Source organism: Mesoplodon mirus (genome assembly GCF_964341445.2).
Source record: "Mesoplodon mirus genome assembly, chromosome: 8".
Taxonomy (NCBI): domain Eukaryota; kingdom Metazoa; phylum Chordata; class Mammalia; order Artiodactyla; family Ziphiidae; genus Mesoplodon; species Mesoplodon mirus.
In genome coordinates, this window is record NC_138984.1 from 84,952,057 (window position 1) to 84,966,174 (window position 14,118).

The window sequence follows — 14,118 nt, forward strand, 5'->3', positions numbered from 1 at the left end:
TTTTCTCCACACCCTCTCCAGCATTTATTGTTTATAGATTTTTTGATGATGGCCATTCTGACCGGTGTGAGGTGATACCTCATTGTAGGTTTGATTTTCATTTCTCTAATGATTACTGATGTTGAGCATCCTTTGATGTGTTTTTTGGCAATCTGTATATCTTCTTTGGAGAAATGACTATTTAGGTCTTCTGCCCATTTTTGGATTGTGTTGTTTGTTTTTTAGATATTGAGCTGCATGAGCTGCTTGTAAATTTTGGAGATTAATCTTTTGTCAGTTGCTTGGTTTGCAAATATTTTCTCCCATTCTGAGGGTTGTCTTTTCGTCTTGTTTATGGTTTCCTTTACTGTGCAAAAGCTTTTAAGTTTCATTAGGTCCTATTTGTTTATTTTTGTTTTTATTTCCATTTCTCTAGGAGGTGGGTCAAAAAGGATCTTGCTGTGATTTATGTCATAGGGTGTTCTGCCTATGTTTTCCTCTAAGAGTTTTATGATGTCTGGCCTTACAGTTAGGTCTTTAATCCATTTTGAGTTTATTTTTGTATATGGTGTTAAGGAGTGTTCTAATTTCATTCTTTTACATGTTGCTGTCCAGTTTTCCCAGTACCACTTATTGAAGAGGCTGTCTTTTCTCCATTGTATATTCTTGTCTCCTATATCAAAAATAAGGTGACCGTATGTGTGTGGGTTTATCGCTGGGCTTTCTATCCTCCTCCATTGATCTATATTTCTGTTTCTGTGCCAGTACCATACTGTCTTGATTACTGTAGCTTTGTAGTATAGTCTGAAGTCCAGGAGCCTGATTCCTCCGGCTCCATTTTTCTTTCTCAAGATTGCTTTGGCTATGTGGGGTGTTTTGTGTTTCCATACAAACTGTAAAATTTTTTGTTCTAGTTCTGTGAAAAATGCCATTGGTAGTTTGATAGGGATTGCGTTGAATCTGTAGATTGCTTTAGGTAGTATAGTCATTTTCACAATGTTGATTCTTCCAGTCCAAGAACGTGGTATATGTCTCCATCTGTTTGTATCATCTTTAATTTCTTTCATCAGTGTCTTATAGTTTTCTGCATACATGTCCTTTTTCTCCTTAGGTAGGTTTATTCCTAGGTCTTTTATTCTTTTTGTTGCTGTGGTAAATGGGAGTGTTTCCTTAATTTCTCTTTCAGATTTTTCATCATTAGTGTATAGGAATGTAAGAGATTTCTGTGCATTAATTTTGTATCCTGCTACTTTACCTAATTCATTGATTAGCTGTAGTAGTTTTCTGGTAGCCTCTTTAGGATTCTCTATGTATAATATCATGTCATCTGCAAAACAGTGACAGCTTTACTTCTTCTTTTCCGATTTGGATTCCTTTTATTTCTTTTTCTCCTCTGATTGCTGTGGCTAAAACTTACAAAACTATGTTCAATAATAGTGGTTAGAGTGGACAACCGCCTTGTCTTGTTCCTGATCTTAGAGAAAATGGTTTCAGTTTTTCACCATTGAGAATGATGTTGGCAGTGGGTTTGTCATATATGGCCTTTATTATGTTGAGGTAAGTTCCCTCTGTGCCTACTTTCTGTAGGGTTTTTATCATAAATGGGTATTGAATTTTGTTGAAAGCTTTTTCTGCATTTATTGAGATGATAATATGGTTTTTCTCCTTCAGTTTGTTAATATGGTGTATCACATTGATTGTTTGGCATATGTTGAAGAATCCTTGTATTCATGGGATAAACCCCACTTGATCATGGTGTGTGATCCTTTTAATGTGCTGTTGGATTCTGAAGAAGTAAAAATATTCTTGTTTCAAAAGCCCAATGCCACTAATCCTGTGATCTGTTGCACATAACAGACTTTTCTTCCCACCAGGAAACATCTGTATGGATTGTTTCATTACAGCACCATGATGCTTGGACTTGAATCGCTTCCAGATCCCACAGATACCTGGGAAATTGTAGAGACCATAGGTAAAGGCACCTATGGCAAGGTCTACAAAGTAACTAACAAGAGAGATGGGAGCCTGGCTGCAGTAAAAATTCTAGATCCAATCAGTGTAAGTAACAGTTATAAATTATAACCACAATATAGTGTTTCATACACACTGAGCTTTCAACTTCTTTCTTTGTTCTGGGGATGATTTTCTAGGGATAATGAAACCTGGCATGAAATCTCAAAATGAGTTATGACTCCTTAGCCCATCTGAATGAAGGGACTCCATTTGGAGTTAAAACTTCCCTTGATTTTCTCTTTTGTCCATTTTACTATTGTTTTGATTTTGGTCCCCTGGACCCTTCAAATGTTATTCTCTTGGAAAGAGTGATTTGTTAGGTTTATACAGAGGCTGATCTCTCTGTAAGTTACAAAGTGATCCAGACTTGTGGTATTCAGTCATCTTAGCCTGGCATCCTATTTCAGAGCACTGAATACTGAGCCTATAATGTTGTACACTGTTTACCACAGTGAGGTTGTAAGTGTCCTATCCTGGTTGGGTCCCTTTGGGCTACTTCTCCTTAATTGCTTTGAAAATTCAGACATTTTTAAATTTAAAAAAAGATATTTATAATATTATTATTAAGAATATATAATGAAGACATTTATTGGTATAACAGTTAGAAGGCTTTAGTTGGTATCTGAATGTCCATTGTTAGGTATTTTCAAGATATGGTAATGATGACATTAAAAATACAGACTACATATGCTTTATTAAATGGTTACTTGATCGTGATATCATTCCTGTACCCTTCCTTGCACATTATACTGAATCCAGCATGCACTTTTTACCTTGTGTAGGATATGGATGAGGAGATTGAGGCAGAATACAACATTTTGCAGTTTCTTCCGAATCACCCCAACGTTGTAAAGTTTTATGGGATGTTTTACAAAGCAGATCACGGTGTGGGAGGACAGCTGTGGCTGGTCCTGGAGGTAAGAGGCTCCCGTTGGGTAACCAGCAATTCAACAGAGTGCCAGGGGTGAGCAGACTCATTGTTGCCTAAATAGTGTAAGATGCACATCTGGGGAGGTGGTCTCTCCTGCATGGCACAGGTACCTTACCAGATGTGGTGTTCTCCACGTTCTTATGGGTAGGCTGTGTGCTGAAAATGTGCACGTTTCTCTGCTTGTAAGGTTTAATAATCTTCTAATTCAGTGAATACAGGAACACAGTTGGAAAAGGTTATTTTCAACCCTAGGCTGGGAAAATTTCACTGAAAACATGTTCCGATTGATGCAACTCATTTTCAAAAATTGTTAACCCAAGTTTTACTTGGTTGCCAAGTCTGAGTCAGCCCATTCATGTTTATTTATCCTCATCTTAGGCTGGGTTTCCTGAAAAACGGACTCTGAGAATTTTGTATGGAAGGTGTATTGGAGAGTTCTTACAGGAGCTAGATGTGCACGGAAGGTGGGATTGGGCAAGGGAGCCATTAAGCATCAGTGTGGTTGCAGAGGTCTCAGCCCATCCTCAGGGAGAAGAAGACCTGGGATCCTCTTGTAGGGTTGTCCTGGATTTTGTCTCTGCAAGAGCCAGTCACTTGGTGCATGCCACCCTGGGAGGGGGTGTGGCCTCGGGGGAGGCAGTTCCCTGTAGTTGGGCACTATTCCTGGTGAGAGGTGCCACTGGGACTTGGGATCAGGGAGCAGCTGATATTCCTGGCAGCATCTCCTCTGAAGAGAGAATCTGAAGGGAGCACCAGTATATCCAGTGTAGTCTTGCCTTTTTTCTGCCTTCTTAATGGGAATGAATGTGTGTAACTGGATGCAAAAGAGTCCGTTCCCCACAAATACAATTCCTCCATGGAACTAACATGGCAAAGACACAATGACAACATATGAAATTAGTATATTAGGACAGGTCTATTGTATTGCCTCAGGGTGGGTATAGGTCCACCCTGATCTGTCCTGGACTCTGCCCCTCTGAACCAGCCTCCGAGCCTGAGGTCACATGTGTGATCCATGAGCACGGGGACGTGTGTGAAAGCTTTAAGAGAGAAGCAACAAAGGAGAAACCAGCCCTCAATTCACTGTCTGGGGTCTCTTGTCGAAAACCTTTCACCTGGCTCTGGGAGGGCCTGGCCATGAGGCAATATATACTGGCTGCCATGGCAACAATGTATGGGGAATTCACTTGTATTCAAATGGAATAATCTGCAGGGAACATTTCTGTCACATCAGTTGCCTTCTTCAGAATATAAAGATATAAGGGGTTTTGGTTTTCAGAAATCATCTTTGTCTGTTTAGTTGGCTGGTTAAGTCACATAACATATTCTCATAGTATCACCTTTTGGATTTTATTACTCCCCACTCCCTCCCTGGGAATATTATAGATTTTATCCTGCCAATGAAGCTCTAGAATAACATTAATTTTTTTAATGCTCATTTTCATAAGATATGGAAAGTATTGTTTCTAGGGTCTCTGATTATATTCTTTTTTTTAATTTAAAAAATTATTTATTTATTTTTGGCTGTGTTGGGTCTTCATTGCTACACGCGGGCTTTCTCTAGTTGTGGAGAGCGGGGGCTCCTCTTTGTTGCGGTGTGCGGGCTTCTCATTGTGGTGGCTTCTCTTGTGGAGCATAGGCTCTAAGTACGTGGGCTTCAGTAGTTGTGGCACATGGGCTCAGTAGTTGTGGCTCACGGGCTCTAGAGCACAGGCTCAGTAGTTGTGGCACACGGGCTTAGTTGCTCTGCGGCATATGGGATCGAACCTGTGTCCTCTGCATTGGCAGGCAGATTCTTATCCGCTGCACCACCAGGGAAGCCCTGATTGTATTCTTCTTAAGCTCTGTAAGATCTCAGTGTTTTAAACCTCATTATAATTTAATAATGTAAGTACAGTGACCAAGAAGTTTTAGTTTCTTTTCACTTTACCACCGACTCAGAAAGACTCTGCATTCGGATATAGAAAACTGAACTTCCAGGGATTTTCCAGGGCCTGAAATGGGACCTTCCCTCCCTCCCTTTTACCAGGAGATTAGGTGGGCTGCTCAGACCTGCCACCACCTGGAGAATAATTGCTCTTCCCAATGAGGAGTGACCAAATGTTAGCCCCTCAGGCATAGCCAAGGCAGCCAGAAAGGGCCACACATGGCCTTGAAAGATGAGAAGGAGCCCAGAACTATGAACTGAGCCTTGTGCAAATGCTCCCCTGCGACTGTCTCTTGCTTTTTCAGGGTGACTAAGTACAGATAATGAGGTTGCCCTGGCACACTGAATTATTCATACCTCAGCAATACAATATGCTGATATTATGCCCTTTGCAGGTTGTGTTGGCCCATGCCAAAGTTGCTGGCATGGGGAACCAGATATCCTCAATCTTTTCTGTCCAGGAATAGGCCATCCGTGCCAGGCTGCAGGGGTAGGTATGTCCAGTGCCTCCATTATGCTCATAGACACAGGGATTCTTGGGCTCCTAGAACTGACAGGGACCTCGGCCTTCCTTCTGTCACTCTCCTAGTGTTCAGCTGAAGAACAGAGACCCAAAGGAGGAGTGACGTGCCGATGGTCCCATACGAGTTATATGGCAGAACTGGAGGTGGACAACACTTCAGCACTTTTCTCCCATCCTGTGCTGTTGCTGTCTGCTGGGTCCGGGGAAAACAGACTTGGGATCTCTGGTTAAAATGGCAGCAGTTCCTGATTTTGCGCGCACACACACACACACACACACACACACACACACACACACACGGAAGATAATGACAGTCCACATAGCACCTTGACCATGTTGCTCCGTCTGCAACTTTTTTAGGAGTGCTTTAGGAGACTTGCACAATAAAATTATGATCTGTTTAATATTGCTCCCCTCATCCTGTATATTGAGATTAAATTTATGTTGCCTTTGCTCTTTCCTTGCCCGAATGTGATGAAAGGACCAGGGAGAAGCTATTCCACAGAGCAATTCTTGAGGATAGAAAAATGTCATTAATAACCCTCTTAAATCACCACAACTCTGAAAACAAAAGCAAATAAAAATGTCATTTCTGAAATTAATTACTAATTGTTAGCAGAAAGCAAACCAAAGCTTTCTTGCATAACAGACACTTACTATAGGAGAAAAATATGGACAGAAAACACTCATACATAGTAATGTTTTGGAAAATTTGTGAATAAGTTTTATTCTAAATTAATATTAAATTTGGAAAATCTGTAAGTTCTATTATCTCTCACCTAAATGAAACATGATAAGAAATTAGACTTTTAAGAAAAAGCACCAGGGGCTTCCCTGGTTGCACAGTGGTTAAGAATCCGCCTGCCAATGCAGGGGGCATGTGTCTGATCCCTGGTCCGGGAAGATCCCACATGCTGTGGAGCAGCTAAGCCTGTGCACCACAACTACTGAGCCTGCACTTTGGAGCCTGCGAGGCACAACTACTGAGCCTGCGTGCTACAACTAGTGAAGCCCACGCGCCTAGAGCCCATACTCCACAGCAAGAGAAGCCACTGCAATGAGAAGCCTGCGCACCACAACGAAGAGTAGCCCCCGCTCACCGCAACTAGAGGAAGCCCACGCACAACAACGAGGACCCAACGCAGCCAAAGATAAATAAATAAAACAAATTTTTAAAAACCTCACATTTAAAAAAAAAAGCACCATATTTCAGAAAAAATACCTAGTATGTGCTAAGACATGAAGTACATTTTCTCTTTTCCTTTCAGTATAAAACCTTCAGCAGGTAAATACTATTTCAGCCTGAATCACATTCAACTTAAAAGAAATGGTTTAGAGTTTAGAGTGTTAGTAAATGAGAATGTAAAGTAAAAACAAACAAACAAACAAAAAGCCAACTCCTTATATTTTAAAGCCAGATAAAAGAATTATTTTTTAACCTGTTTTTTCCTCTCAGAGGTCTTTGTGTAAGTTCAGTATCTAAGCCAGAAGGGGGGAGAAAAGATACCTCTGTTCAGTTTTTGCATTTATATAAGGCCCTAGAAAGTCCAGTCTAGGCCCCAATATCATTGCAAGTTAACACTTAAAACCATTTTCACCCATTGATATTGTGGCATGAGTCGAGTTTATCACGTTAACAAGTCAGGGTCCTAGCAGGACGCTGATGGTCTGCAACGTAGCTCTGGCATGTTTTGATTGGCCAGAGATGGTTAGAAAGCCCTGGAGCACCGAACACTGACTCAGATGGCAGGTTCTGGCCGGGTTCTAGAATGAGAGTCACTGGAGTGTTGGGGGTCAGGAGGAAAGTACAGAACGGTTGGGAGCGGAGAAGGGAAGAACTGTGAGATGTAACCGAGGTGCATCCGATATTTATGTGCTCTCTGCGTTCAGCAAAAGCAAGAGAGCGTGAAGAGCTGAGGTGTGGGAGCAATTCTGCCCAACCGCCGGTCTGTGCATGTGCCCTGGAGAGAGGCTGAAATGGGAGGCGGGAGTCTTGGGGCCCTCCTGCCTCTCATAGTGTGAGCATCTTCCCCCCAACCCCGCCCCCCGACTGGAGCTCCAGGGTTTCAAGTGACATTGTCTTCATTCTTCTAGGTGCAGGCCAATGACTTTATCTGGTATCAGTAAAATAAACACAGTCTCTCCCGACAGTGTGGAGGAAAACTATGTTGCTTGGCCTTCCTGAGAGGTGGGCAGTGTCCAACACGGTGCTCCCTAAGGCATCTTCTAGAGTAATTTTGACGATCCTTGACTTTTGCTTTATGCCCTCTGTAGACCCTAACACCCTTGAAAGATGAAGTCAACCAAACAAAAGAGCACTGAAAAGAAATTCCTCTTAATTCTGCCATCTGACTAGGGCAAATCAAGATGCCAGTATAGAATCTACTTGACAGTTGCAGTTTTGACTAGAATAAAGGTCTGGTGATTGTGTTGCACGGGCCATTCTTTAATAACATGGAGGAAAATTGATGGCTTATTAAGCAAGGAACATTTTATTGCTTGAAATTATGGCCGTCATAGCAAATGCACATACTGTGATTGAATCAATATTCAACGATGTTTTAGAAAATAGATGTGGAATGTAAATGATTTTTCCATTTTTCTTGGTTTGGAGTAAAATGCTCGTTAAATTCTAGATGCATCCAGCTGCCACATTTCCTGAATGCTGAGGGCGTCGGGAGGAATGCAGGGATGGAGACCTACCTCTGTATTTGAGTCTGATGGCTGGCAGGGTGGGCAGGAATAAAAGGCTGCAGGTGCCAGCCCTCAGGGGTGGGGTAGGAGGCTTGGCTGCTTTCTTACAACTCTAAGGGGATTATTTTATTTGATGCATTTAAATATAGTTCCTTGTCATGCTTTTAAAATGTTCAGTCCATCTCACTGAATATTTACTCCGATGAGACAATTGTCAGTATGTACCTGCTCTCCTTTTTTATATCCAGGTACCCAAAGTCCTTTCCCTGTAACCCATGGGTTGCTCTTTAAAACCTTGCTGGTGGGCTTATCAACTTCACAGGACTGCTTCCTTTAAAGGTCCCTGAGCAGTTTATTTATATGTTTCTTTGAACCACAAGTCAGACAGTTCTTAAACTCCGACATTTAGTGAACAAAAGGCACCAACTGAGTCTGATCCTTTTGTTGTTCTTAAATCCACAGCTGAGTTTTGATTCTGCTGACAAAATGGCAGCTCTTAGTCCCTCCGTAGGTTCTAGAGCTATGAAGAAAGTTTATAAGTTGGCTACCTATATAAAATGCCACTGAATAGGCTCTTGTTGCAGAAATGGCCAGATTTAAAGTAGGGCAGGAGAGACTCCAGTGAGGTTTCAGGGGAAGATTCCAGGGTTGAGTTAGCTTGGATCATCACCCAGCACTTAATTTAAATGTTCTCTGGGTAGAATTTTAATAGTGCACTTGCAGTACCGTAAAGCATGTGCCTCCCTGAGATGGGAGCCAGGCTGAGGGGTGGTTCTGATGACGGCGTTACCGTGCCTTGTATGTCTATTGCTGCTTTAGCTTTAGGGGGTCAAAGAACTTTATTGCTATTCTTATACTCACAAGATCCCCAGACTCTGTTTCTTCTTAACTTTCTCTATCCAGTCGGTACAAAATTCCTGTCGATTCTATGTCATAAAAGTCCCCCATATCTGTCCCTGACTCTTCGTCCTCAGGACTCTTGACTTTTTGACCCTGCTTCTCTCGATTGCTTCAACACCTCCTAACAGGTGTCCAGCTCCCTGTGTCTTCCTGTTCTGTCCACCTTCCAATCTGCTACCAAGGTCATCTTTCTAGAAATCTGAACAGACCTCCTGCCTAAAACCTGTCAATAGCTTACCACTCCTATCTAATGGTATATTATGGTATCATAATATGTGTGTGTATAGTAATAAAGCCCACACTTCTTAGAAGGGCACACCTGTCATTCCCTGTTCCCCCCTTTTTTCCCCTGTCTTACCTGCTCTAGGATTCTGTCCCTTTGTCCCAACAGTGGCAGAGTATGTAGAATTCAAAGACACACAGACATAGACACATACACACACACACGTGCAGGCAGACAGACACACTACCTCCCTCCCTCATTCTTCTGTGCTCCCCTCCTTTGCACACGGTGTTCCCTTTCCAGGGATGCTCTTCTTCTTGTTCACCTGCCATAAGGTCCTATGTCCTTCAAACTCATTGTATGTGTTACGTCCTCTGGGAAGATTCCCAGACTGTTCCCTCTTCACCCTAGCACAAGAGAAGGCACCATTCTCTCTTCGATGCCACCACACTCCCCTTGGGCACACCCTTTCTTCCACCTGCCACTCTTATTACTCACGAGTCCATTTCTGGTGCTGAGCTCTTTGAGGGCAAGCACTGTGTTCATGATTGAGTAATGGGTAATAAACTGGGCAGTCACAAGCTATTGAGAACAAAGAGGTAACTTTTTTTTTAACATCTTTATTGGAGTATAATTGCTTTACAATGGTATGTTAGTTTCTGCTGTACAACAAAGTGAATCAGCTATATGTATACATATCCCCATATCCCCTCCTTCTTGCATCTCCCTCCCACCCTCCCTTTCCCTCTAGGTGGTCAAAAAGCACCGAGATGATCTCCCTGTGCTATGCAGCTGCTTCCCACTAGCTGTCTATTTTACATTTGGTAGTGTATATATGTCCATGCCACTCTCTCACTTTGTCACAGCTTACCCTTCCCCCTCCCCGTGTCCTCAAGTCCATTCTCTACGTCTGCATCTTTATTCCTGTCCTGCCCCTAGGTTCTGCAGAACCTTTTTTTCCCTTAAATTCCATGTATATGTGTAGCATACGGTATTTGTTTTTCTCTTTCTGACTTACTTCACTCTGTATGACAGACTCTAGGTCCATCCACCTCACTACAAATAATTTGGTTTCTTTTTATGGCTGAGTAATATTCCATTGTATATATGTGCCACATCTTCTTTATCCATTCATCTGTCAATGGACACTTAGGTTGCTTCCACGTCCTGGCTACTGTAAATAGAGCTGCGATGAACATTGTAGTACATGACTTTTTGAATTATGGTTTTCTTAGGGTATATGCCCAGTAGTGGGATTGCTGGATTGTATGGTAGTTCTATTTTTAGTTTTTTAAGGAACCTCCATACTGTTTTCCATAGTGGCTGTATCAATTTACATTCCCACCAACAGTGCAAGAGGGTTCCCTTTTTTCCATACCCTCTCCAGCATTTATTGTTTGTAGGTTTTTTGATGATGGCCATTTTGACTGGTGTGAGGTGATACCTCATTGTAGTTTTTTTTTTTTTTTTTTTTTTTGTGGTACACGGGCCTCTCACTGTTGTGGCCTCTCCTGTTGTGGAGCACAGGCTCCGGATGCGCAGGCTCAGTGGCCATGGTTCACGGTCCCAGCCGCTCCGCGGCATGTGGGATCTTCCTGGACCGGGGCACGAACCTGTGTCCCCTGCATCGGCAGGCGGACTCTCAACCACTGCGCCACCAGGGAAGCCCCCTCACTGTAGTTTTGATTTGTATTTCTCTAATGATTAGTGATGTTGAGCATCCTTTCATGTGTTTGTTGGCAATCTGTATGTCTTCTTTGGAGAAATGTTTGTTTAGGTCTTCTGCCCATTTTTGGATTGTGTTGTTTGTTTTTTAGATATTGAGCTGCATGAGCTGCTTGTATATTTTGGAGATTAATCCTTTGTCAGTTGCTTGGTTTGCAAATATTTTCTCCCATTCTGAGGGTTGTCTTTTCATCTTGTTTATAGTTTTCTTTGCTGTGCAAAAGCTTTTAAGTTTCATTAGGTCCCATTTGTTTATTTTCATTTCTCTAGGAGGTGGGTCATAAAAGGATCTTGCTGTGGTTTATGTCATAGAGTGTTCTGCCTATGTTTTCCTCTAAGAGTTTTATAGTGTCTGGCCTTACATTTAAGTCTTTAATCCATTTTGAGTTTATTTTTGTGTATGGTGTTAGGAAGCGTTCTAATTTCATTCTTTTACATGTAGCTGTTGAGTTTTCCTAGCACGTAACTTTCTTTTTAATAACTAAACCCAACTTTGTTATTGAGCCCCCAGCCTGCCTAGAGAAGACAATTGATTTTAACTTATCCTGTTAAACTTAGTCCATAGAGTGACCTCTTTGGGAAGGGGCAAGTTCTGGGAATTTGTATCCTGTTTTCACAATCCAGTTCAAAGCTTAGTCACTTGGATAAGGACTTAGTTTTTTAGTGGTTTTCTCTTTCCCCATTCATCTTTCCTTCTCCTGGGTGACGTCTGGATTTGGATACAGCAGATGGTCATGTAAAGCCATGGCAGTGAGGTCAGGGACCTCCAACTGGTGACCCTGGGTCCTTCTAATGTCTGCCTTTGGTGTCTCCTCATGTCCCAGGTCCCTGATACTCCTTCTTATTGTGAGGTCTGCACTCACTGTCTTTCCTTCTCATTCAAACTGTAGCCTTGTCCCTGAACCCAAATGGAGTATTAAGTTCTGAATCTCCAGCAAGTCATGAGCAGGCTGTAGGGAACTGTTAGAATCCCAGCCTTGATGGACCTCACCATACTCTACTGCCATTCCACTCAGCATGAACACCCCTTTTTTGGCATAAGGTTCCTGTGAGGAGGTCTCTCCTTAGATTTCCATATAAAAAGAGGTTCATAAGAAATGGTTTCATTAGCATTATCCCCTTACACAACCACCCCCAAGAGGGAGAATCCTCACCCCAATCTTATTCTCTCAAGCTCTCCAAGCTTTATGCCATCAGCCCCAGAAAAGCTTTTCTTTTTGTGGGTTGAGAACTTCCCTCATGTCATGTCCTACATTCTTTCATAGTCATCATTTGACTCTGTGGTCAGTTCTCCAATTTTTTTTACTTGAAATATAAATCTAATTTGGGGAGTCCTGAGAAAATTATTATATATTTGTCGAAAGCTTAGCTTTTAAGATTATTTTACGAATCATGACACCGAAAATGCTTTCATTGCTCAAGAGAGTATTAGATTGAACATTGAATGTTATGTGCCCTTTCAGGGTCATGTAAGACATAGTTGAAATAAAAAGAAAGTGGAATCCTTTGGAAGACATTATCCTGGTACTCAACATTAGGGCCATGAGAGGTATCAGTGTTGAGTTACAAGTTACACCTGACATTGGTAGAGAGAGGATTCCAAGGACACATATAATCCCAGACTCACGGGACCATTATAGCCTTCAGTGCATTTCACTGTTCTTGGCTCCTTCCTGAATCATTCCTGACAGATAGTAATTTTATCCTAGTTTTAAAGATTCCTCATTTTGTATTATATTTTTAGTCAAATACTATTGTTTAAGAGCAACTTAAATGGTAAAAACTTGGGCAGATTCATTTCCAGTTTATCTTGATTGTTAATGTGTGTGCAAGGTATCTGCTGCATATGTAGTGGGGAACGAGACACACATCAAACAAAAGCACCTGTTCACCATTTATTAAAACCTTGCAGATGTTCATCAGAGTCGAATGGATCCTAATGTATTATTATCTTGATAAAGAGTGTCTTCTTTTAGGAAAGGTGCTAATCTGTGCCCCTCACATTTCTTTGCTTATGAAAAGCCAGTTGACTCAAGCAGCCACAACCCAGAGGACCCCCCACTATTCACTAGTTAACTCTTTCCCAGATTGTAGACAAAGTGCCAGGAGGAAACCTAGGTCTCTAAAGTAGGGTTGTAACCTGTATAAGGACAAGGAGGGCTCTGAGTATCCAACAAAAGCTCTGAATTTTCTCAGCAGAAAAGTGCAAGATGCATATACAACATGCTGCCTACAGTTTAAAGGTATTTACAAGCCCTGCTGAAACAAGTTAAGAACCCTTGATTTAAGATGGCATGTAGCAAACCCAAACGGGCACATTGCCTTCTGCACTTAATCAAAATCACCCTTGAAAATCCTTAAATTGCTGTGAAAGAATAGTATGCCTGGTTTACGCATTCTCAAATCTCCGTAATGTATAATATGTAAAAAGGGCAAATATGATATACTTTTACAGTGTTTTTAATTATAGGAATAAAACAAGAAGAGCATAAAGTTGCTGAACCCCTACAGTTGAACATGAAAAGGTTAACTGCACACATGATGCAGTTCTACTCCATAAACTTGACGTGCAGCGGCACCTCGGGAAGGAGCTGCTGGTTGGGCTTCTGCTGCCGGCAGTACCAGCACTGGAGACAGGGGGATTGAAACAAAATGTATTCCCTCCTAAGTGTCAAGGGCGTCCATCTTGCCTCTTTCAGTCTTTCCTTCAAAATGCATGGTTTTTTCTGTTTTTTTTTTTTTTTTTTTTTTTTTTTTGCGGTACACGGGCCTCTCACTGTTGCGGCCTCTCCCGTTGCGGAGCACAGGCTCCGGACACACAGGCTCACCGGCCATGGCTCACGGGCCCAGCCGCTCCACGGCATGTGGGATCTTCCCGGACCGGGGCACGAACCCATGTCCCCTGCATCGGCAGGCGGACTCCCAAGCACTGCGCCACCAGGGAAGCCCCAAAATGCATGTTTTTTAAAAAAATAGACAATATTCATGTAAAATGAAAATATCCCATAAGTCACCATGATTCCTTATATGCTTTCTCTTTTTAATTTCTAAATAATGTCTTGTGCTTTTATATTTCACTTAACGATTTAAAAAATCAACTTTTTGGACATGTACTTTCACTCATAAATCATCACCTTGAATAAACACACACACACACACACACACACAGAATGAGATTTGATTGTGTAATGGAAAAGTGAAGT

General features: G+C 41.9%; 1 protein-coding gene across 1 annotated transcript in view; it reads left to right on the plus strand.

The window, feature by feature from the left end:
- Positions 1-1,890: 1,890 nt before the first annotated feature.
- MYO3B (myosin IIIB) overlaps positions 1,891-14,118 on the plus strand; it is a gene marked incomplete at both ends in the record, with an annotated part of 398,588 nt that continues 386,360 nt past the window's right edge. Inside the window, 2 exons of the mRNA XM_082630334.1 lie at positions 1,891-2,037; positions 2,775-2,909. Of these exons, the coding sequence (XP_082486460.1) occupies positions 1,891-2,037; positions 2,775-2,909 (282 nt within the window). The remainder of the gene's footprint in view (positions 2,038-2,774; positions 2,910-14,118) is intronic.